The 23,807-nt window shown below is 40.0% G+C and overlaps 1 protein-coding gene across 2 annotated transcripts in view; it reads left to right on the plus strand.

Annotated features, from left to right (window-relative positions):
- The window catches only part of RNF145 (ring finger protein 145), a 39,416-nt gene that overhangs the window by 4,305 nt on the left and 11,304 nt on the right, over positions 1 to 23,807 (plus strand). For both annotated transcript variants that reach the window (XM_065643963.1, XM_065643962.1), the window contains exons 2-4: positions 4,567 to 4,780; positions 13,679 to 13,787; positions 19,435 to 19,526. In XM_065643963.1, coding sequence (XP_065500035.1) covers positions 4,597 to 4,780; positions 13,679 to 13,787; positions 19,435 to 19,526 — 385 coding nt within the window. In that variant the 5' untranslated portion in view covers positions 4,567 to 4,596. The remainder of the gene's footprint in view (positions 1 to 4,566; positions 4,781 to 13,678; positions 13,788 to 19,434; positions 19,527 to 23,807) is intronic.

Raw genomic sequence — 23,807 nt, forward strand, 5'->3', positions numbered from 1 at the left:
GATGCTGACGGGATCCTAATGATGGTGTTGCCGTACCGGAATGTGGCGTTCCCCTGCGCTTGCTGTGTTCACTGGGTCTGGCCTTCTCAGCAAAAATTTGTGAGCACTGTCCTCGTCAGCCAGCACTGAACTCAGCCTCATTTAAATTGTCTGGGAGCAAGACATCTCCTGCAAGCACTGTTTTGATGAAGCGCTGACTCACTCGCTGGAGTTCTAGGGGTTTTTTCTTGTACAGACTTACACAGAGAAATTATTTTCTAAGTGCGTATCTGATAAACCTTTTTGTCCTGTTCCTTCCCTTTTCTTCTCTTTGTTTTCTCTCTCCCAAACTGATGATATAAAGACGTAACACTCAAAAGGATGAGATTCTTCTGTACTTCCAGTTCCTTTCTTTTTGCCCCCAAGAACAGGACAGGCATATAGCAGGAGTTTTGGGTACTGCCTGAATGCAACGCGGCTGATGGACCTAATTTTAGTTTTTGAACTCTGACATTGTATTTTTCTATAGTTGCTGATAGGAGTTGTATCTTTTTTTCCCCCTCTTCAAGATTCATCTAGCAAAATTTACCTTATAGGAAAACAAAAGCTTTCCCTGGTGATATTTTTAGTTTCAGAATGTATCATTGAAAAATAATTTGAAGTGGAAACTAGACCACAGATCAAAGTGTGCTTGTTAATGGATGTATCCAAAGTAATGAGAATTTCATAAATGTGAGGAACAGAAGTTGAAATTGTCTCTTTTGGTTTCTAGTCAATCTTTTCAAGTGCTTTAGGTCGTAATCATGCAGGAAACTGAGCACCTTGTTCACAGGTGTTGGGCTGAACATGGCAGGGTCAGGTCTGGTTTTGAAGTTCTGATCCTGACTGGAGTTACTGTATCTTTCTATGGTGATTTTTGGTGGCAGTGGTATTAGAGTAACTCTGAAATTTGCAAGTATTCCAGCGTATTTCTGTAATTCTTAAGTAACTTTATAATTAATGCTTTTGTAAATGTGCAAACTCTACTCTGTTAACGTAATTTTGCACCCGCTTGGATAAATGGATGCAGGTTTTGTGTGGCCTCTTGAACTGCTTTACCAGTGAGTATTTTCTGTCTCTGATGTGATATATTTATATTTAAGTTGGTGCATAAAGAACAGTGACGCTGGTTTAAGTGGCATAATTCACAGCTTCAGTTGAAATGGTAAAATTTTATGTGATGACAAAACCTCAGAAAGAAACTTCTGTTAAAGGGAAAATATGTCTTATCTTGGAGAGGGGTTTTTTTTGAGCTTATTGCTGATCTGTTCTGCTAATGGAATGAGCTGGGACAGACTTGTGATAGTATTTCTAATTTTTTTTTCTTTTTTAAATTGTATTTTGCTAATTCTGTTGTTTTCTTTAAAGCTAGCCAGGCATATGCTTTTGATAAAAAATGAGTATGTCAGGTGTGGGATGGAATTTTGGGAAGTACTGTGTTGTTAGAAAACAAAAATGTTTCAGTTATGGAAAATTTTCGAAAGCTGTTTTTGGTCCAGTAGCACAGCTGTGGTTGCACTCGCTTAGGATGTGGAGTCTGAAGTTCTTCCTAAGACTGTTCTCTTTCTTGTCTTGATTTGGAAAAGGAAAATGTTTGAAATCATGGGGAAAAAAAATTGTGACACAAACTAGTCCTGTTCTTAAGTCCAGTTTTTGACTATGTACAACGGTGACCTATTTTTTTTTCTCATGTCTGAGCATCCAGCAACTCTTGTCATCATCATTTATCTAAAGGTTTTAGAGGTTTAATGTTGTGGTGGGGTTTTTTTTGTTTGTTTTTGCACCAGTCAAAATAATGCATTGTGAGAGCTCTTGACGATCTAATGAGCTTACAGCAATGGACTTTGTTGTTCCCTGCATTATATTCTGTTAGAACTTGGCAGCAGTTACAACTGAAGCTTTATTTAACACATCCGCATTTCTGGTGGAGTTAATTTTAAAGCGTTTCTTATTAGTATTGGATGCTTTGTCAGTCAGTGACAGAATATGCTGTGGAGTTGCAGTGCCTGCTTCTCATCGCCCATCTATGGCCACATAACCTGGTTTTCAAAGTTTGTTTTGTTTTAACAGGGTTTGAAATGTAGATTGTTTACTTAGATAATATAAATTTTCAGTTCTCTTGCATTCTTCAAGTGTGTGTGTATGAAATTGGAAGACAACATTTTTCAGCTCACTTTTAATGTGCTGAACCTCGGTTAACTTTCATAATAAGGAGAAGTCCACAGAATTCTGCATTTGGAGTAATTAAGGAAACTGAAAGCTCAGGTCAAAATTTTCTTCCTGTCCTACATGATTGGTTGTTGTTGGAGACTGGAGAAGGTTTCACAGTTGCGAGAATGTCATTTGAAATCAGGTGTTTGTTGTGACTTTACATGGGTATTTTTATGACAGAGTGAAAACCTGTAAGTCAGTTCCTGCCCACCCCCAAGCCCTGATCTACTTGGAGAAGTAACCCGGCAAACAAACAGGAGGCAGCTTCATTTCAGAGCTTTAATTAATTTTGCAAACTCGGCAAAACCAAAGAGTTTTGAAAATTCCAGGACTTTTAAAATGTTTTGATGTAAGTGATCTGAGCTGTGTGCCTATAAACTGTTCTGAGCATAGCCTTGTATTTCAGTATGCAGCCTGGCAAAACTCTGTATAGCTCCCGACTTTTGTTTGTACAATACCACACATTTAAACTCCATCTTCTATTCACCCTAGCTGTTGAACGCTGGTATTCTGTAGTAACTGCTTGGGCAATGGCTTTGGTTGTTCGTTCTAAATAATTGTAGCCTTCTGGCTGACCTTTTCATTCATTTCAGGAAACATTGTGCAACGCTGGTGCTGTGTGGGATGCTCAATGTGGTGGCGGGGGGAAGGATGTGATGTCTTCGGGGTTTGCAGAGCTGCTGTAAGAGCCGCTCTGCCCGCATTGATGGAACTTGAAAAGTTAAGATTGTGGCCTCGGCAGCGATAAGCAGCAGCTCTGTAACCTGGGGTTTACTGAGCCAAATCTCTGTTTTGATCTCTCCTGCCTTCTTGAGCTGAATTAATTTTATGTTATCATGTCTCAACAAGTGTCAGTGTGGCTTTAGGTGAGCACATGAACAGTTTATGGTGGGATCTTGGCCATGGCAACACAAAACTTCACATGAGGCTATTTTGTGTGTGTGTGTCCATACAAGAAGGAAGGTGGTTTTGGTTTTTGTATGTGAGCATAGTTTCATTTCATGCTGTACTTCCATGTTGGTTTAAAAGTATAAAACTTGAACAACCACAGAAATTTTTAAATTTTGCACAAGGACAATATGAATAAAGTCCTCTACAACTTTATTTGAAAAGTGCGTTTTGAAGTGCAGATTTTTCTGTTTCTTTGGTTAGGATTCAGTTCTTTCAAATTGTCCCCCTAATATTTGGGATTTGGAGCCTTTTCTTAAACCTGACCTCATTGGGAGATGGATTGTGCTACAGGTGATTTGCTTCACTTCTCTGAATGGCCGCCTGTGGATAAAAACTTGCTGGATCATCCCCACCTTGGCCTTGGTACTGCACTTCTCTAATACAGTGTATATAATTGGCAGCTCACAAATAGCCTGGGGTGAATGCTGTTCTTAGGGTGGGCAAGTGGTGTGTAGTAAAACCAGCGGGTTTAATTTGAGAACAACTGAGAGTCTCAGCTGAAGGCTGCGCTCTGACAGGATGTGGAAACTGATCCTTTTGCTATTTAAAATGGTCCTGTTCACGACTAGATCTCTTTTGAGATGCTGTTGTGGACCAGCTTTTTCTTCCTGTTTAAAAAAAGAAAAAGCGCTTTCATTGTCTTATCACCCATCCTCTGATCACAAGCACCAATATTAAATTACCTTCTAGTACTCCGGAGTGAGGATATGGTCTTTTGTTTGTATGATTCCTTGTGGCGAATTACATTAAAACGAGTAGAATAGTTGCATTATTGGTCCTAATCTTAAAAACCTGCATCCCTCCAATTCCACAAATTTATAAATTCATAGAGGTTAATGAATGCCATATGTTATTTTTTAAAAGCTTAGGTATTGGAAAATTATTTATTTCAATTTGCATTGACAAAGTGGATCTGAAATGTTTTAAGAACTATTTTAGTTGGTGGTTCTTTCATTTGAGAGGCATAGAAACAGTGTTAAGCTAAGCGAAGGTAGTGTCTGAATTTTGTTTGCTTTCCAAAGCTTATCATGTTATTGTTCATGTAGTACCTAGTACATTGGGGTCTGTTGGCTGTGGTCTTGGCTGCTAAATTAGTGCAAATAAGAATGAAGGTTTATCTGGTGCACACTCTTTGACCATTTTGATGTCATTAATCTGCTCCTCCCTTTCCCGTGTTACTGTATCACCGTGGAAAAATTGCTAGCAAATTGACCTTTATAAAGCAAAAATAGAAGCTGTCCTGTGTAGGTCTGAATTTAACTCAGTTGATTCATTCAGTCATTTGTGGCCACACAGGAAGCCCCATTCATATGGTCACAAAGCCTAATAGCTGTTTGTACAATGAGATTGATCTGATTACTCTTCTCTGTCTTGTGCTATTTACAGTCTGCTGCCAGTTCACAGAAAGGGAAGAGAATGGCTGCGAAGGAGAAGTTGGAGGCAGTGTTGAATGTGGCCCTAAGGGTCCCAAGCATCATGCTGTTGGATGTCTTGTACAGATGGGATGTCAGCTCATTCTTCCAGCAAATCCAGAGAAGTAGCCTGCACAACAACCCTCTCTTCCAGTACAAGTACTTGGCCCTCAATATGCATTATGTGGGTAAGTGTATGTGTATTCAAGAGAAAACACTACAGTAGTAAATACTGTTTTGTTTACTACAAGAATTTTAAGCATTTGGTAATAGCATGATGATACATTGATTACAACAAATGGCACAATAATATATTCATTACAGTTCTGCCTAAGGGACTATTTATGTTAGCAGTAGAGAAATCCTGTCTAGAGTCTTCTGCTGAACTTTGGTATGTAGCCTTGATATGTAGCACAAATCTGGCGTCTGGAAACATGATGGATGCCCTGAAAGAATAGCACAGTGACTTTTGCCTGCGTCTGGCTGGTGAGAAAGCTGCTGTGAAATGCCGTGCAGACAAAAAGTATCGCAATTTATATCATTGGCGTTAAAGAAGAGAGTAGGAAAATGGTTGCTTAGTTTGGACTGTGGCCACAGCACCAGTTGCCTTTAACTGCTGCATGGATATGGCTCTTCAGTTTACAACCTTATGAACCACATATATGCCGTGAGTGGATTAGAGCAGGTAACAAGTCCTCGTGTTGCAGGCAAATGGACGGAATTCCTAACACAGCTCAGGGAGCTGAGGTTTGAACCTTGGCCTGCAAGTCTAGCTCTGGAATGCTGGATGTCTGCTTTTAGGAGATGAAAGGGTTGATCTTCTGGGACCTGCTCTCCAGGTGGGTGTGTGATTCATCTATGACTGTGCATGGGGGTCATTAGGGATTGGATCCAGGCTGTTGAGGCTGAGAGCCACTGATGATCTGCAGGAGGACTGCCTAGCTTGGAGAGAAATGGCTAGGATATAATTTTCCTACTTTGCAGTGTATTCTTCCTTGTAAGTGGCTTTGGAGGATAAAAATGTACTGCAGTCAGCTAAAGGAAACGCCACCTTTCAGTTAAGTAGTTATGGGACTATGTTTTTTTGAAGTAGCATATTCAGGTTTTTAATCCTGACTGCAGAAGTGTTGGCATGTGACCTGACTTCTTTAATCTATTAAATGTCTATTGTCTGCAAATTATTTACTGCCATTACAATTCTGTGCCCTTTTCATCTGTTTGTGGGAGAGAATACTTGTTTGTTGCTGGTGAATGTGACTGACACAGGGCTGTGGTGACGTGTAGCTGCAGCTGGATTGCTTATGCACTTGTATGCACACAAGTACCTTTCAGGAATGAGTTATCAGAACAGTTTCTAATGCAGAACTAACAGTTGTGCTATAGGCTATCAAGATGTCAGTGGGTAATTTCCAGCTGTGACACAGCCCCTCTTTACAGCCATTTGATAACGTTGTCCTTGCTTAAGTGCATTGAGATAACACCAATAAAATGTGCTACAGAGAGGGTAGGTGGTGTTACCAAAGTATTTCTCACCTGGATGCAATTTTGGTACTAAACCAGTGGATTCTGACTTGTGCTTCTCATACAAGTGGTGCTTTTGTGCTGGTGCACAGTCACTCAGGAGTTCTTTTACTTTTTGCTTTAACAATATTGAGTGTCTGTACTATTACTGCTCCAACTGGTAATTGCTGATCAAGAAAGGCTTCTAAATCATCAAAACGTTTAGTGTTTTAAAAGATTTTCATACAGTTTTCAGTGACAAAACTTTGCTAGTACTTCTAAAATGAAGTTGATTTGTTTCAATTCCTTGGTGGTTGTTTTTTTAAGCTGTGTCAGTGTGAGGCTGGGCTAAATTAATTTGCATGCCTGCACAAGATTTTATATAGATTTAATTGCATCAATTTACAGTATAACCTTAATTAAAATGATGTATCAAAATATATGAGTTGGATTTGTAAGGAAAACAAAGTACTTTTTCCACTAGTTTGGGAAATTAAGCTTCTTTGAAGATATGTTGGGGGAAATTAACTGCCAGCGTGTGATTTAAATAACAGCTTACCATGGATATGTTTCAACATGATGATCTATTTTATTTAGGAAAAAAAAATCCACTGTTCATATTTGCATTTAGGAAACACATTATCAGCAAATGCTGTGGCAGCTTCGCAATATCAAACAATCACTGAATTTCTTATATGGGTAGCATACGATACTGTATCATGGAAATACTTATAGCAGCTTAGGAAATTGGGTGCTTCTGTCTTGGACAAGTGCTCAAGGAACAGTTTGATTAGAAAGCCATAAAAATCAATAAACTCTACCAATCTTGATATAGTGAACCTTTTCCCAGAACTAAGAACGCAAAACTGGAAATTTGCTCAGAACTGGGGGTTACCAGGAGTACGTGTCTGTTTAAATACACTCTTTTTCTTCCATCAATTTGACTTAAAGTTTGAAAAGCCAGTTGTTTTTGGTCAGGTGATGTATGTTAGTGTGATTTGTGTTCCAGTTAGCAGTACTGGGAATGTAATAAAAGCTTCTAGGATGCAACATGTCCTTTGATAGAACTTTCCTCTCTTATATCTTTTCATGAAACAGCCCTTATCTGCTTGAGTGAAGGAAAATATACAGTCCTGATAACAACTCAACCGCAAGTTCAACTGCATGAAGTTTAACTAAATATGCACAAAGCCGTGCAAACAGCAGAGATAAATTTGTGGTTAGAATTATTGAATGTAAACAGATTAATTTTGTACGGGAAAAATTGTAAAGGAATTGTGTTTCTGAACTTCTGAATTTACTGCCATCGTGTTTGCCGATTGCTCTCTACTTTTGGTCTGCCTGCTTTTCTTTAAGCTCTTGTGTGTTAATTAGAAGATCTTTTTTTGGTTTGCTTTTTTGTGGTGCCCTTTCTCTTAGGAGGAAAGATTTAGTACTCTGATGCAAACACAATAAGAAGCACCATGTGAAGCTTCAGTGTGAGAAGAAGCAGTTGGTTCATTCCAGAAACAAATTAACCAAAATTGTGAGAAGAGGATGCATGACTAAATGTGTAAATGCAATTAATGCATACAAAGATGAGGTGCTGCTCAGAGTCAGTATCTCTGGGTTTGCTGTCCCATGTCTTCTGTCTCCCTGCTGCCAGCAGCATTTAGATAAATGGGTAGTAGAACTATTTTCTGAGTGTTGCTATTTTAAGCTGTAGGTATTTTTAACCAGATTCAATTTTATGACATGGACTTGGTCTTTATTTCTTAAGAAAAAAATTACTTGCTGTGTTTTTCTATTCTTTTCTTGGATAAAATGCAGTGTATACTGCAGTTGGTAGACACAGAAGAGGGCAGAGAGCATGCCATGCTCAAAATATAGCATACCCTTTTTTCTTTTTCCAACTCTAGAGGCTGTTGATTCCTATCCTGCTTCCTTGGTGGTGTAGGTTTCTACTAAGCAGCTTTCTCAGCATATGGGTATTTTCTGGTGACTTTTCTGTATAAAGCTGGTATCTCTTGGCAACCCGAATCACTTTTTATTAAAAAAAAAAAAAGCTGCCAATAGCAGCTTGCTTGAAAGGAGACACTTAAAACTTTGAGGTTCAATGAATTTTGAGTAACAGTCCAATGACAACATGGCAATTTGTGTTTGTAATTTAGAATACATTGTGACTGTTTATATTTTTACAGTTCCACTTTGTGTTCTTTTCTAGTCCTCTTCAAGTTCTCTATGGTTGTAATGTGCGCCAGAATTCTCATCATTAGGTGTGCTGTATTATAGAAACAGCCTCTTAATCATACAATGGATCCAGAATCAGAAGTCCATTTTATTTGTTGAGATAATACTACAAATCTCTGAAGGAACTTGGTTCTTGGATTATTTATACTGAGAGTGCCCAATCTGTTATGCATTTAAAAATTCAAGAAACAGCTGTTGAAACTGATGGCAGCCCCCCAGTAATGAGTAAATTGTTTTCTTGGCATTATTTTCACTGAGATGTGCAGATGTTGATAACAGGATTTCTGATCTCTGTTTATAGTTGCACTGTGCCATGACTGGGTAAATACTCATTTCCTTGAGTGCAAGTATGTTTGGATGTGTGCTTTCTCAGTTTAGAACTAATTTGTCAACGTTTTCCGAAGGGCAAAATATTTGCCACGTTAGCTCCAAGCACAAAACTTCTTGGAGTGAATAACATTTGTTTGGGCAGCTCTGGCTGAGCGGGAGCGTGGGGAAGAAATGTGCCTTGGCATTGCCGTGCAAAAACATCACTCCCCATAAATACAAGATATCTTTATTAATATATCTCAGCTTACGCTGCCTTGCACAGGTATTGGGTTAGCAGTGGTGAGACAGGCCCCATTTGGTTGAGATACCCTTCAAAGGATGCCTAATACGTACGTAGTGAGGATGTACGAGAGCTTTTTGTCTCTCCTTTTATGGAATTTTAAAATAAGTGGCTGTTCAGGTTCCTTCTGGGCTTGAGCTGGCCTCCGGTGGGGAGCCCACAGAGTCTTTCTGGTAACTTCTGCATCTTGCCTTTAAGTACTGTGAGCTCTAAAATGTCTCTAAAAAACCATCCACTCTTGAAATAGATGCTTTAGACATAGATGGTTTATTAAATCTCCGTGTAAATTGTTGTGTAACCAGACTGATGACTGGTTATCCTGAGAATTGGACACACTGAAAATAAAGGTGCCAATTGTTCTCATATTAATACTTCTACCATATCAAATACCATCTTTCCAAAGTCTGTCTTGTGTTATTGGCATGTGTTGTGGCCAGGTAGCTGTCCGAATAAATGGAAATGAAGACGGTCAGGGATTGGGCTGAAATGAAATGAGCAGCTCGGTAGGGCACAGATCCTGCATTGAGGAGTTTTGATGGGATTCTGTGGCTCATGACCTGCTGCTTCCCAGCAAGGTACTTTGCAAGTCACTGTAAGATGGGCCCTTCACCCTCATAGGATGTGAGCGAGTGGGAAGATAGTGCCCCCCAACTTAATTTCCTGGTAGAATCCAAGCAATTATGCTATTACTTTCTGGCACTCCAAGAGGTGTTGTGGTTTTATTAAGAAATGTGAACTCTTTCCTGTGCAGAGTTCCCATTTTTAGATTAAACCTGCAGCAAACTCTGAGTATAATGTGAAGTGGGCACAAGGGATGTGTAATCATGCAAATGAGCACTAAAATGTTTCATAAAGAGGATGGCTTGCAACTTTGATCATGCTCCAGAAGCCTCTGTTGTATGCAGCATGTCAATAAAACTCGGACACCTGAGTTGACAAAGAGGTAACATGGGGTGAGAGGAGCGGAGGGACACCTTGGTGGTGGCACACAAATGGGGAGATTGCTGAAAAGCAAACTGTGAGCTCCTGCTGACGGTGACAATAAGCATTGCACGGTGAGAGGTTTTCATCTGGCTGAATCAACTGGTTGTAAATGAGGTCATGAGCCAGTTAATACATGTGTTCTTGTCTGAAGTGTTTAGCTTTTCTGCTTATTATTGTTTTCACAGTTTTATTTTCTTCACTGAGGCCTGAATCTGTACCGTCTTGGATGGGAGGCAGTACAAGTTCTCTGCCTCCTTGTGCCCCTGAATAGATCCTGAGTGGGGTATTTGTAAGGTTGGCAGGATGGGTCTTCTACAGTTCTCCTTATAGCTGGAAAGCCTAAGGATGCAGTTCTGTTTCTTGGTGGCCTAGCACTACTGTATTCATGAGAGAGTTTATTCTCTCTTTCTCTCTCTCTTTTTTTTTTTTAACGTGCGTTAGAACAGTTTCTTTAGCAGGGCATGAATTGGGCTTCACCGAGTCTGCTGCTTCAACTTAAACAGGAATGTACTTGGTGAGTCAAGAGTCAATACACCAAGTCCCAAGAGTGAAAATAGCATGCATGGCCTAAATCAAGGGAGGGGAGCGTTCATTGCAGATGTAGAGCTCAAAAAGCTTTGGATGACCTAGATATTAATTACTGTTAACCCATGTCTAAAGGTTACCCAGTAAGATGGCTGTTTCTCAAACTCGAAGTCCTTGTGCATGGAGAACCTCTCCAAAGGGACGTATGTTCTCAACGTCATGTTTTCTTCTGACAGAGGAGGTGCAAATGAAAACGGAATGCAATGATTTAGATAAGAAAAGCTGCTGTGAGAAATTTCATTTCCTGGCTCTTTGTTTTGAAGTAGAATTTTGTTTGTGCCATACACTAATTACATCATTTGTCGAGGTGAGAGCAAAGGGAATAGAATATTACTGCTGGTATAACTGAATTTGAGCTTGTCTTTCATTTCTTCTGCAATGAAACGGTTTGGTAATGAATTATTTGCCTCTTTTTTTTTTTTTTTGGCAGAGGCATTGTCAATAAAAATGAGGTTGGTACCACTTTGGGAATAGGGCTTCTACAGCAAAAATGCAAATATTGCAGTGTGAAGTGTGTTGAAATCTCTCTCTTACCAAGTCACAAGAGGGAATTGTAAGTAAGAGTTGAAAGGGAAGTACTTGAAATGTTTCTCACTCTCTTAAAAATCTAACAATTAGGCCAAATGGCTGCTTCAAAGTGAACATTTAGATTCCAGCTCAAACTCATGAGCAGTGGAGTTCATTGCTCAAGCCTCTGCAGTCACCTTGCCTGTCCTGTGCTGCTTCCCTGGGCAGCGTTACAAGTGTCTGTGCTGTTTAGAAACGCTCTATAGAAAGCACAGATGTGATTGTAATCTTCTCATCTTTTTATTTGTATTTGGACATTTTTTCACTCCTTCAACGTATCCTGCTACATTTTGGTTCAAGTTGGGATCATGTACAGAAAAACTGAACTTCAATCTCTTCTAAAATACTCCTGTGTAACGTGGCTGTGTTGAAGTGCAGTTACTGCCCTCTAAAATGTCTTCCTTTTGCAGAAATTAGCCTAACACTGCTCAGGTACATCATGATGTGGCCAAGGAGCAGTCTTTCATGTGATAGAATAAGGTAAAGAAGATGGCAGAGCTTAAATGCGGATACAGTAAACAGGTGTTCTTAGCCTATTTATAGAGTGATAGAGGAATAAAAGACTGCATAATAAACTCCATTTAGTTCTCCACTGGAGGTGAGTCATGTGCTACAGTGCAAAGGAAGGGTTTAGCGAGATTCAGCTCAAGTGGTGGAATGATACATGGTTGTTCCACAGAGAGAATTGTCCCTAACTAAGCAGTCGAGGGAATGTGGTGAGTGCGACAGAGATGCGGTGTTAAGAACATCAGATGGTGTCAGAGCTGCTGAAGCTGTCTTGTGATGCTTATGATGGGGTGATGCAAACTAGTTAAATGTCTTCATGGAGATTCTGCCGAGGAGTTCCTGCTCTTGTCGTTTGTGTATTTGGTAGAAGGAAAGCGGTGGACAGAGAAGATGAATTCCGTAAAATACAAGTGTCTACTAAGAAAGCTAATGATGTAGAATGTCTGTGTTGTATTAACTAGAAGCATGTTATACTGTATAAAACAGTTGCTAGAAGGAAACTGTTGTAGTGCTGAGTTTCAGGCCCCTTTAAAAAGCTCAAAATAAAAATCAAAGAATAGTTTGAGTTGGAAGGGACCTTCAAAGCTCATCCAGTGCCACCCCTGCCATGAGCAGGGACATCTTTACCCAGATCAGGTTGCTCTGTTGTATCTGAATTGATATTTGCTTGGCATACTGTGGGTCTGATGCCTTTTTTAGGAGCATGTTGAGAGTTACCTTCTTGAAGACCTAATGGTAGAATTCAGAAAAGGCTTATTCAAGGTGGCAGGTATTAAGTAGCCTTGAAATACTTCTATATACTGACTGGCTCTGAAATAGTATCTTTTTCAAATATCGCAACATGCTGTGTTCGCAAGCTGTTTTGTAGTAGCTGGTTGTCCCACTGCTTTTGAGTGCTTCAATCTAGAGTTACATTATTTTTTTAAGTATTCTTAAAAAGCTCGAAGTATAAATTAACTCAGTTAAAAAGGCTGTGCCCAGTGTTGCTGAATAGATGGATGAAACTTTAAATGTAATGCGACAAGTATAGCTGTAAGTGTCAGGAGAAGTTCTGCTATAGCATTTTGTTCTTAGCTGCAGGGAAGTTGTTCGCTGTTGCTGGGGATTTTTTTTCCTAAATGGATTTCAGTGCCAGGCACTGAAACCTGACCTTCAGAAAAAGTGTGAGTGCACTGCGTTGTGATGGAGCGCTGGGAAATAAAGATTAGTAATGGCACCATGTGCTGCGATTTTGACCTGCAATCTGTCTGGGAAAGAGAAGAAGATGGACATGTGCCACCCAGTTGTGAAGTGGACTTCAAAGTACTGCTTTATTTAAGTATCCTAGTGAGAGCAGATATGAGCAAAAGGATCTGCTCGTTGGAGAGGCTGCTGAGCAGCCAGGCTGTGGTCTTGAAGAGTAAAGCTGTATCTGCATCGGGTCTTTTTCCACAGTCTTACTAAACACTAACAAGAAGTGAAGGAACTGGTGGTGTAAATGCCTACAAATCCTAGGCTGTGCCAAGGCTTGTCCTTGATTTACGTGACTGATAGCTTGAATGGGATTTAATATTACTAGTATGGAGAACAGCCTGTGTGTCCCCATCTCAAATTATGGGCATGCAAAGTATCTTTAAATCATTAAGATAGAGTGGAAGAATTAACATGTGTAATGCTGATCAGTGTGGAAAGGTGTTGTGTGTATCCTTTGCTTGGAAAAAAATGAGTGTTTGCATCAATGGCCTGAATTTGTTGGGTGGATTGGTGTTTTTCCTGCCACACTGAAAGTGGCTTTCACTTGGAAGAGGAGGGAGGCCTAGGCCTGTTTCCCCATTGTTACATAGGTTATGTTAGTTAAGTCTTGTTAAAATACTGTGGATCAAGTCCGTTTCTTGACATAGAGATGGAATCTTACAGAATCTGGTAGAGCTGTTTCAGTTCGTGGAGAGAAAAGTGTCAGGTTTGTTGTGTGCTTTGCATTGTGACGTAGGTGCATGAATTTTAGAACCAAATGAAAACAAAGGTGGTTAAAGAGGTCTGAATAACTCGAGTGTTAATTCATATTTTAAGAAATTTGGTATTGGATAGTATTTTTTGAAATTTCAACCTCTGTTTTTTGTTACAGGTTACATCTTAAGTGTTGTGCTCCTAACTTTACCAAGGCAACACCTGGTTCAGCTTTACCTGTACTTTTTGACTGCACTGCTGCTTTATGCTGGGCACCAAATTTCCAGGTAAGAAGAAATGGATTAACTTTGCTAGCTTGGTTTGGGAATTAGAAAAATAAATGGTATTTTGTTAATATCTTGTATAAATGGGGTACATCTGGTTTTGTGGAAGCCTTTTTTCTGTGCCGGATACCTAAATATATCTTGCTGTTCTTTGTCTTGAAAAGTTTATGGAATTAAATATGCAGTCAAGTAGTTCTGGTGTACTTTTATTGACTTAAAGGGAATTTTGAGCTACTTTTTCTGTGGAGTGTAGTGTCCACTAATCTGAGGTGAGAAAAAACACTCACCACGAGACTGAAAGTGGCCTCTGATGTAGTAATCCAAGTTACTCAGTGGCTCGATTTAACGTGCTTTCAACACTGGAGCATTTTACAAAACAGACAGGACGTTACTTTTAGTTTCCTGGCACCTAGGATGAGAGAGCAAATAGTCATGTGGACGATGGTAAAATTAAAGTAATAGTGGAACTCATTCTTAAATTCATCTTTGTTTGTGTAATATAATTTACAGTGAAAATGAAGACAGGCATTTTGGATCTAAAACGCAGAGCAAGAGGCTGGAGAACTGAGTCGGACCAGGCGAAGTCAACCATCTTCGTTTGTTTGGCTCCAGCTAAATCTGTTGAAAGCCAATGTAAACTCTCATACTGATAAGACGTTTAATTGGAACCAAAGAGAGTGCCATCACATTAATGACTTTATATGGGGAGTTTTGAAAATATGGACTTAAGCCTGATTTATTTTGGTCTCTGCTGGTAGGAAGCATTTAAAAATGTGCTTTTGATTGATTTAAGTGAAGTAATAGGTTTGTTAACTTCTGCATCGAAATTGTTGCTCCAAAGCATTTGCTGGAATATTTCTTTACTCGCCATGTCGCAGTTCAGGGGAGTGTTAGTGAAGGTTTTGTGGTGACTTGATGTGTCGCTGTTGTGGCTGTCAGAGTTGCAGTTAATGATTTCCTGAATGCATGAGGGTGCAAGATTGGAATTGTGGCCTCTTATTTCCTGGGGAGGAAGGAAAGAGAGGTTTTTATCATCCTCAGGGGAGGCCAGGGTTTTTATAGCTACAGTTCGTGGGTGTTTCTCATGGGCTTTAAGGCTTGCTTATTAGAAAAAGCAACCGAAACATTATTTAAGAACTTATGTTAAAAATAAAGCTAGTAACAAATCCCCATCAGATACAGGGCTTTGGTCCAGAATTTTTGCAGCTAGAAATCTCTATGACATTCTGGATCTTTTAAAGTTTTTAAAAGAAAGGGAGATGGCTTGGATTTGGGCCAACACATTAAGGGATAGCACTGTGTTTGATTTTAATACCTTTTTTCTTGTGTTTCTACATAACGTGAATAGTGACTTCTGTTGCTTTGTGAGGTTTGGAACTTCAGGCTTCATTGAAACACGTTAGATAAATATTGCTTGGACTGTTCAGTGTATTTCTACTAAGCTTTCTCTATTTGGCGCTTCTGGAGCAAGTTAATAAAGACTTTAATTAAATCTTGTGTCAACTGGCACCAAAAAATATATTTAATTAAAAGATGCCTTGGATTCTAATAGTCCAGCAGTATTCCCTAGCTATTTTGCAAAGCAAATGTAGTTGCTGATGCTTCTGAGTGAGTTTACCCATCCCCTGGGGTGGAGGCTGCCTTGGGTTGAAGGCAGCACCCTGCAGGGGGTTCCCATCACCTGGGGAGTGAAGCTTGCATTAGCTTTTCAAAAGAATTTTTGTATCCCATTATTTCTCATATTGAAAATAGTGAAGTGTAACACACAAATATTAGTGAAGCTATTCCTGTTATTGCTAAAGCTATGCCAGTTCCAGCTGGTGTTTCTATTTAGCAGCCTGATCATAACAAAACACACAGCAGTCACATGTGCAAACTACTCCTCGGTGTTTTTTGTTAATAATTCTGCTTACAGCTGAAAACTTCCAGTGAATTGCTTGCATGCGCTATCGGTTGGGATGCTGTTAAAAACAGATGAAGAGGTCTCATATTGAGGCCAGTTTGGTTAATGCAAATTATAGAACAAGACCAGAATCAGCTGGCACTTGTGACTCTGCAGTGTCCTGGAAATTCTGAGCTGCTGAAAGATTTCAGCTTTCAGTGTGTTTTTTCCACCCCAGAAATAGCTTGCGGTTCAGCTGCAAGTCTGGGAATGAGAAGATCTGAATTTTATAGTTAGCTCTGACTTCAGATTTCCAGGTCTATGTGACCTTGACAAGTCACCCAACTTATTATGTCTTTGCAAAACTGGGAATTACCTCAACGTGTGAGGAATGATGAGCTTATGTTGGTGAACACTTGGAGAGTCCAAGAAGATGCTACATTTGTATGTAGCATGTTAACCTGGCAATTTGGGTGGAGATAATGTGCCATCTGTTTATGGAAAAAGGAGAAGTCAGCTTTAAAAACAAAATCCTGCTGCTTCTGACAAGGAAAATGGATGGTGGTTTTATTTTATAAGTAGCTGCACAAATGTCTTGCTTTAAAGGATCACACTTCTTTTCCACATTTCCAGCAATAAAGTTGGGGAAAACAAATGATGCATTTAGGCAGAAAAGAAATTATGCAATTAAACACACTGTTAATGCTAAAAATTGAATCTACATCATTATCTTATTTCATGTTTTGCAGTTTTGTTACAATCGTATTCCAAGTGTTGAGCCCTGGCAGAGCTTAGAATGAGAAGATGGGAGGAGGTGGGGAGCAAGAGACTGAATTGTTTGTTGTGGATGATCTTAAAATACACTTTTAATTCCAAGGTTGTCTGTAGACATTTAAAACCTGTGAGAGTGTGTGTGTGTTGATGGTGGAGATTAATCAGCCAGAGTAAATGTCAGCAGTATGAGTCAATTAGGTCAGGTAACCGTTGTGCCTTATGTCAGTCAATTACAAAGCATATTTTTAATAACATAAGACTTTCCTGCACTTTCAGTGACAGAAGTGGTCATGTGTGAAGCCCTGTATCTCTTTACCTTTTCAGAGCAATGTCAGTCATGGCTGGCAGAGAGTGCCGTTAACAGTCCACCAGTTTGATTAAATGAGGCCGGGAATGTGTCTACAGAATGAACAGCAGGAAATCTGACCTCAGCTTTATTCTTATATCCTAATTTTCTGAAGTAATAATGCAGTTTCAGTCATTTCATTAACTAGTAAATAATGATTTTAGCATTCTTGTTTTCTTACATCGTTGCAGTAAAGTGAACAATTCTCAAATGTAAAAGCTGCAGCTTAATATAGCTTTAATTGATCAAAATTGAGTGCAGGCACTTGCTCTTCTCAGCATCTTGCGTGGCACTGCAGCTGTTCGAGGCATCATCTGATCGGTGTCTGTGCCAAAAGATCCCGTGTTTGTACTGGTAATAAGAGAATCATTGCTTTGACTTCCTTTATTCAGACATCATCTACAAATACTGTTTAAAAAATTTAGGAGACCGTAAAACATTGCTTCTCCAAGCTGATAGGCCTAAAACTCAGTTAATGAGAGTTACTTAAAGAATTAAGCCGGGTACAGACCTCTGTGCAGATGACTGAATCAGATCGACAACAGCAAGAAATGCAGCTTGAAGGAATTTGGGTCGTCTCCAGGCATGTTCCTGGTGTTGAAGAAGCAACTGTAAGTGCAGTTTTTTGGTATGACTTAGCTAAGTTGTATGAGGTCATCTTGCTACAGTTGGTATCATGGGTGATTTTGTAACCTGTTTCCTAACAGCTATAGGAAAAAACTTGATGTCTTCACTGCTTTCCTTTTGGCAGTTTAGAAATAACCATTTTACCCAAATTTTGAGGATGGAGTATGATATTGCTAATATGAAAAGCCATCTTCAGCATGTTGCAAATGGTGTTATTTTTTTCTCCCTTTGTAACTCTCATGGATTATCCTGGTTTGTGTTGCTAATGTTTTCAGAAGGTGCTTTCTGCAGGTTCGTATGAAATAAGTAAAAATACCTGACTTTGTCCCAAAGATTACATCTGTATGGGTGTTGGAAGGTGGAAAAAACCCTTGTGCTTAGCGATACCCTTATAACAAGGGGGAAAGTTCTACTTAGAATCAGTTGTCCTGGGTACCTTTTCAGTCCTCATGTGTTTTCAATTGTAGGTTACAGTATAAAGAATCCATTTCAACATACCTCACATATACTATGACACTTGAGAAGCTGCAGCGAGTAGGCAGGGCTGTCAGCTATGAAGAACAGGCTTTGAAGTGTTCGTTTTAGTACTTTGAGATTTATGTCTTGAATTCCAGAGATTTTTCGCAAATGAAAATGTGAATACCTCAGCTTGGGGTAGCAAGCTAGTGCTAGAAGAAGGGTATATTTCCACATTTCTGGAGAGAAGTGAATGCTTCCAGTAGCACTGAGTTGCATTTTTATTTTTTTTCCTGCACTGAAATAAAAACCCAAACAAACAATTCTTGTATCGGTTGTGGCTTCCAGTACTGTTTGTCTTGCTCTGACTGCATCTGTTCCCAGCCAGTGTGGCTTGTCTCACTGATATAAATAAATCTGCAATAAATGAAGTGCCGTGCAGACTCGAGCAGTCTCCGCTTGCTCCATGCGGGGTCAGATCAAGTGTGTCTGTCTGGCATTCCCGGGACGTGAGTGACTGGACAGTGTCTTGCAGATTCCAGCCCAGGATTAGTTGTGCTCTTTGGCGGTATCGAGGTGGTGTCGTCTCGAGGGTGGAGCAGCAGCCGGCCCGGAGCAGAGGAGGAAGGACCCGGCAGGGCAGAGAAGGGGGCCGGAGATGTGGATGCGAAGGGTCATGAGTATCGGCCCCCATGGCGGGGGCTTGAGGAGCCGCTGGGAATTACTGCTGTGCTGTTCCAGAATCGCCTTCTGAAAGTGCAGGGTGCTTGCTCTAGTGTGGAGTTTGTATTTGAGTCATATTGCTGTTCCATGTGTGACCCTGCTTGATGGCAGAGCTGATGGATGATCACCAACAGCAGAAAAGTGCCCCATCTTCTCGGGTTCTTACCTTTTCCCTTGGTTGCTTGAGCCTACCCTCCTAGCCAGCCTGTTCTGAGAGAAATTACAAATATCTTGTCAGATCTGTCAGTTTGAGGGTATCTGTTTGGTGCCCCAAGTTTCCCAGGATAGTGCTGAACTTTTAAATCATGTTGGATAAAACAATTATGAAGCAACTGTGTTGCTGAATCTAGTCCATGACTGTCACTTTTCCTTCATACCTCTTTTTTTAATTCAAAAGAAAGAGATTTTTAGGTGCAAAATACTTTAACTATTAGATTGAAAGACCTGTCTGTCAGGCGCTCAAATTTTTTTTCACATGGAGCTGGTGGGAAAATAAATTACTATTAGGAAGAAGAACACTTAATAAGGATACTTAAAAATGGAATGGTGCTTAAGAGGCTTTGTCAATAAGCAGTTTCAGGCCACGCTCTGAAGAACAGCTTGGATGTCCCAAAGGATTTTTACAGCTATGCCAGTGAGTCTAATTACAGATAATACTTCTCTTCTTAAGTCATGCCTCAGATCCTTACATCAGTGATGCCGCTGAACAGTAGTGTTAATATTGCTTTTTGTAATTTAGTTAATTCACTGTGACATACACTGAAGTTATGTGTGTGCAATGAATAAACTACTGCTTATCTGATCAGATGGATCTCAATAGTTTGTGGGTTTATTTTTTTTAGGGATTACGTGAGGAGCGAATTGGAATCAGGATATGAAGGACCAATGTACCTGGAACCTCTCTCTATGAATCGTTTCATGACTGCTTTAGTAGGTAAGTGCTTTAAATATTTGTGATCCATCAGAGAGCTCTGCTTAATTCTCTTTGTTGAAACCTCTGCAGGTTTTACCTCTTGATTTCAAATTTCTCTTACCACTTTTAGTAGCTGTGATTCTCGTTAATATCCAAGTTGTGCAGGATGCGAGGTGCATCCTGCCTGGCTTTTTCTATGCCACTGATTTACCAATGCTCCCATACTTGCAACTTTGAAGTATTTTCTGGGTCTGTTTTTCATGTTCTGCCCCTATGTTCTCACACTCTCAATCTCATTCAGTAGGACTGGCTTGTCTATAATCATCTTTAGGCGGAAAGTATGCTGGAAATTTCAATAGGAACGTGTATTTGCAGTGCTTTTGTCACTGGAAGTGTTGTACGAGTATTCTTGATTTGCCTTATAGATGAACACTCTAATTGTCTTAGAAAAAAAATGGTGAAAAAAATTTGTGGGTGGGTGCATGGGACTATAGGTTGCTTTTTTTTTTTTTCAACAGTGTCCCAGGGATATTTCTAATTAGAATTAAGGAGTAACAAGTCAAATTGTGTTTGATTAATGGCAGAGATGATTTCTCTACCTTCAAATCCCAAATAAATCCTGAAGAATTGGACTTTCTAGACTGTTCCCTTACCCTTTGAACTTTGACTGGAAGAGAGTAAATTCAGTGTTAAGATTGCTACGCCATACCATATGTTCTACTGAGAGGATATTGGAATACACACACACACCATGTGTATTTTGAAGTTAAGTCTGAGACAAGCTTGGAAGAAAAATCTTCCTTAATTCCTTTCACTAAGATCTATGGTTTTCATCAGATTATTGACAGATTTAGTCAGCCATGTACTGTTGGCAAAACTCAGCTGCTTTCTGTTTACTTGCAGCTGCTACTGGCAGATTTAAATGGGTTTACTTTTTTACAGTATATTAGGTCTACCAGAACATGTACATCTCTTGTTTGCCTGCATCTCACTTTCAAATGTGGCATTTGTCTCTACATTTAAATAGAAATAACACTGGTATTTTTCAAGGAAGGGAAATCTTTAGATATAATTTCTTTTTTCTTCTGAATTTCTAGATTTTGCTGTCTTGTCAAATGACACCAAAGTACAACTAAAGCTTTCGCGTGTTTCTATGAGCAAATGTTTGTAATTCGTCCCTTGAATCTCTGGGGTGCGATGCTGGGTCCCATGATGAAGCAGAATCAGCCTCACAAAGCAGCAGGAGGAGATCAGGAGGTGTTGTGTCATTCAGTAACATTTAGACAGCAACTAAACTGAGAGTCAAACACATTATGCTTCATCCAGGTTTTAATATGGATTAAAAATAAGTGAGAAAAATATAATGTTTTTATGCAATACAGTTTTGGGTTGTACTAGGCGTCAGAATAAATTGTACCCTTATTGTAATTATTTTTCAGAAGTAGGTGCTTGACTATACTAGCAAATATGTGTACGTCAACATACTTAATATCCCCATTCTTAATTTCCCATGTTCTTTTAAAGCCAACTTGAAAGTGCAATTGTCGTGTTGATGGCAAGCAGAGTTCTTTGGGGCAGACCTGTGACAGTGGGCTCTGAGGCCTGACAGTGTTCTATATAAATATGAAATACGTTCTCAAAATTTGTTATGTAAAAGGTATTTATCCAGTGCAATCTGCCATGTCTCAGGAGCGTACTGCACTGAACCATCTCATCTTCACAGCAAAATGAATATAAAAGTGCTTTGCTCTGTCTTTTTCTTACATGTTCTGCCAGTGTTGTGCTGCAGCACTGTTGACAAAGGCACTGAGGCCGGTGCGTGGGGGCATAATCATGCTACTGGTACTGCTCTGGTTCCTAAAAGTTCTGGTCAGGATCAAGGGGATGATGTACAGTATGCCAGCTGGTCCACAAATTTAATCTTTGTTAATGCTTTTATTCATTAGTGCTTTTTGAATGGACTCTTGTAGTCATTTCTTCCCCTGTGTCTAATTCAGCCTGATGACTCTTGACTGGGGTTACTAATACTTTCCAAAGTGCTGGATGGGAGAAGTAAATGTGTTTGAAGACTCTTCTTGGATGAATTTACCACTTTGTGAGGCTGTCAGCTGTGAACATTACAAAGCCGCATGGTTTTGGAAACAATGCCGCCATGAAGACTTGCGTTTTCTTAGCCCATAATAATGGGATTATGTATTAACTTTAAGATGTCCTGGTTTTTGAATAGCGGTTAATGACGTAGCCAGGGAATTTGTTAACATCAGCTTTTTAAAACTGGGAATGAAATAAAGAGAGTTCCCTACTAAAAGTGGCTTGAACAGTGGCTGTACCACATAGGTTTTCTTGTTGTACATTTTCCATCAGCTCACAAACTGGGAGGCTTTGGCTATCTGTCAGCAATGTTTAAGGTATTTTGCGAAAGGAAAAGAGTGGGCAGGAACTTAAGGCAATAGATTTATTCCTTATTGCCTCCCTCCCTAGCAGAGGAGCCTGGTGTCCTGCAGGATTCCAGCTGTCAGGTTCATTAGCTGTGTCTGGCAGTTTTCAGTCCACGGCATGTAAGTTTATGGAGTGCAAACATCCGGCTGGCTTTGCTAATCTTAGCAGATAGCTAGGGTGTTAAAATATTTTTATGATTTGATATGAGGTACAAACTAATTTCTTCTGACTGATCCTGCTGTGTTATCTGTGTTGGCTGACAGTGTACAGCCCCACTCGGAGAGAATCTGATTTGCTGCAGAAACATTGTCCATCCTGAACTAAGGTGCAGCTACCCCAATTTAAAATGGGAAGTACCAGTGACTAAAAGCTCCATCGGAGACGTTTTCAGGCCTTTCCTGAAGGGTTGAAAATCAGCAAGCTTCAGGCATCAGGAAGGAGATTGAGGCCTCCAGAGAAAGTGCTCCACGTATTTCCTTTGATGCTCTCCTTCCCGTGACAAGTAACTTTTGATTGGTCTTTAAATTAAAAAGGTGGGAGGGTGAGAGAGTTTAGCAGGGATGACCAGCATACTTTGCATATCAGTGTTGGAGGAAAGCAGGTTTTGCTGTTGCATGAGACTGGACTCAGAGGTCCTTATTTCATGATTGGAGAGCACCAGAGTCATCCCAAAGACCACTGGATCGTTTAACGCGATGTTGTTGCGATATTTTATTACAGATGACGACACTCTTACTAAATCCTGAAGAGCATATTGGATGCTGGTATTTGTATCCCTGTGTGTGTGAAGCTGGGTTGCCTTAGTTACCATGAGTTGCAGAAATCCTCCCAAGCTGACTGTGACAGGCTTTTGAATATTACAGCACAGCAGCGCTGGTGGGATCCGAAATAGGGTTGTAGTGACGTGCGTGTGGGCAGAGAACAACAAAGCAGAGGGATAATGCTTCAGAACTGGAGTCTGTTGAACTTCTCGAAAGATGAGTAGAGTAACTTTCTCTGAGGCTTATTGAGACCCAGTATGCTGATAGTGTCCTGCTGAGAGCAAGGGTGCTTGTTCTGAAAAGACATCTGCTAATTCAAAAATACATTTAGCAAATTGACAGTAGGACTTAAACGTGAAAGAGGACAGTGTGAAGAAGGAACAACTTTGTATGCTTAAGTAGTACAGATCAGAAATTTCTTTAAGTGCAGTTACAGTTATTTTGAAAGCAGAAGTCCCTTCCTGGGTAGGGAAGCAAGGCAGAATGAAAGCAAACTCCTGGTACTGCTATTTCTCCTCTTGCAGCTTCCATCCCCAACCCATCCAGAAGGGCTTACAAGGTCAGTAAGCTTATGTGAACACGTGGGGTTAGTGCTGACCCAGAGATGTTAACAGCCTTGATTTTTATTTATTTATTTATTTATTTTCGCTAAGGCTAACTCCTGGTTTTGGGAGGAGCTGTGAAATGCAAATATTAGTGGAGGTGGCTCCCAAACAGGGCATAAGCACTTGGTGAACAAGGTTCTGCTTTTAAATAACACGCAATAAACTTTTTCCACACTGAAAAAATGAGGAGTGAGAATTTATTCTTTTCCAGGCAATGTACATTTTGCCCCATTCTGTTTCCTCTGAGATAAAGGGCATGACTTCAAGTGGCTCTAATGGGAGCAGTTCTGCTGGAGTGGTCTGCTCTGGAAATACCACCCTCCACATCTGCGTGTGAGGGGGAGAGATCTGCTCATGTTTGTGTCCCTGCCAACTGCAAAAGAGAATTTAGTTGTTAATTATCTGTCACTTGCAAGCTTCAGTGATAATTTTGAGCAACCGCCTCAGGGCATTATGGAATTATTGAAGTCTCAGCTGCTGACCTGGCTGTTCTCCTG

This window comes from Caloenas nicobarica, chromosome 13 (genome assembly GCF_036013445.1).
Source record: "Caloenas nicobarica isolate bCalNic1 chromosome 13, bCalNic1.hap1, whole genome shotgun sequence".
Taxonomy (NCBI): domain Eukaryota; kingdom Metazoa; phylum Chordata; class Aves; order Columbiformes; family Columbidae; genus Caloenas; species Caloenas nicobarica.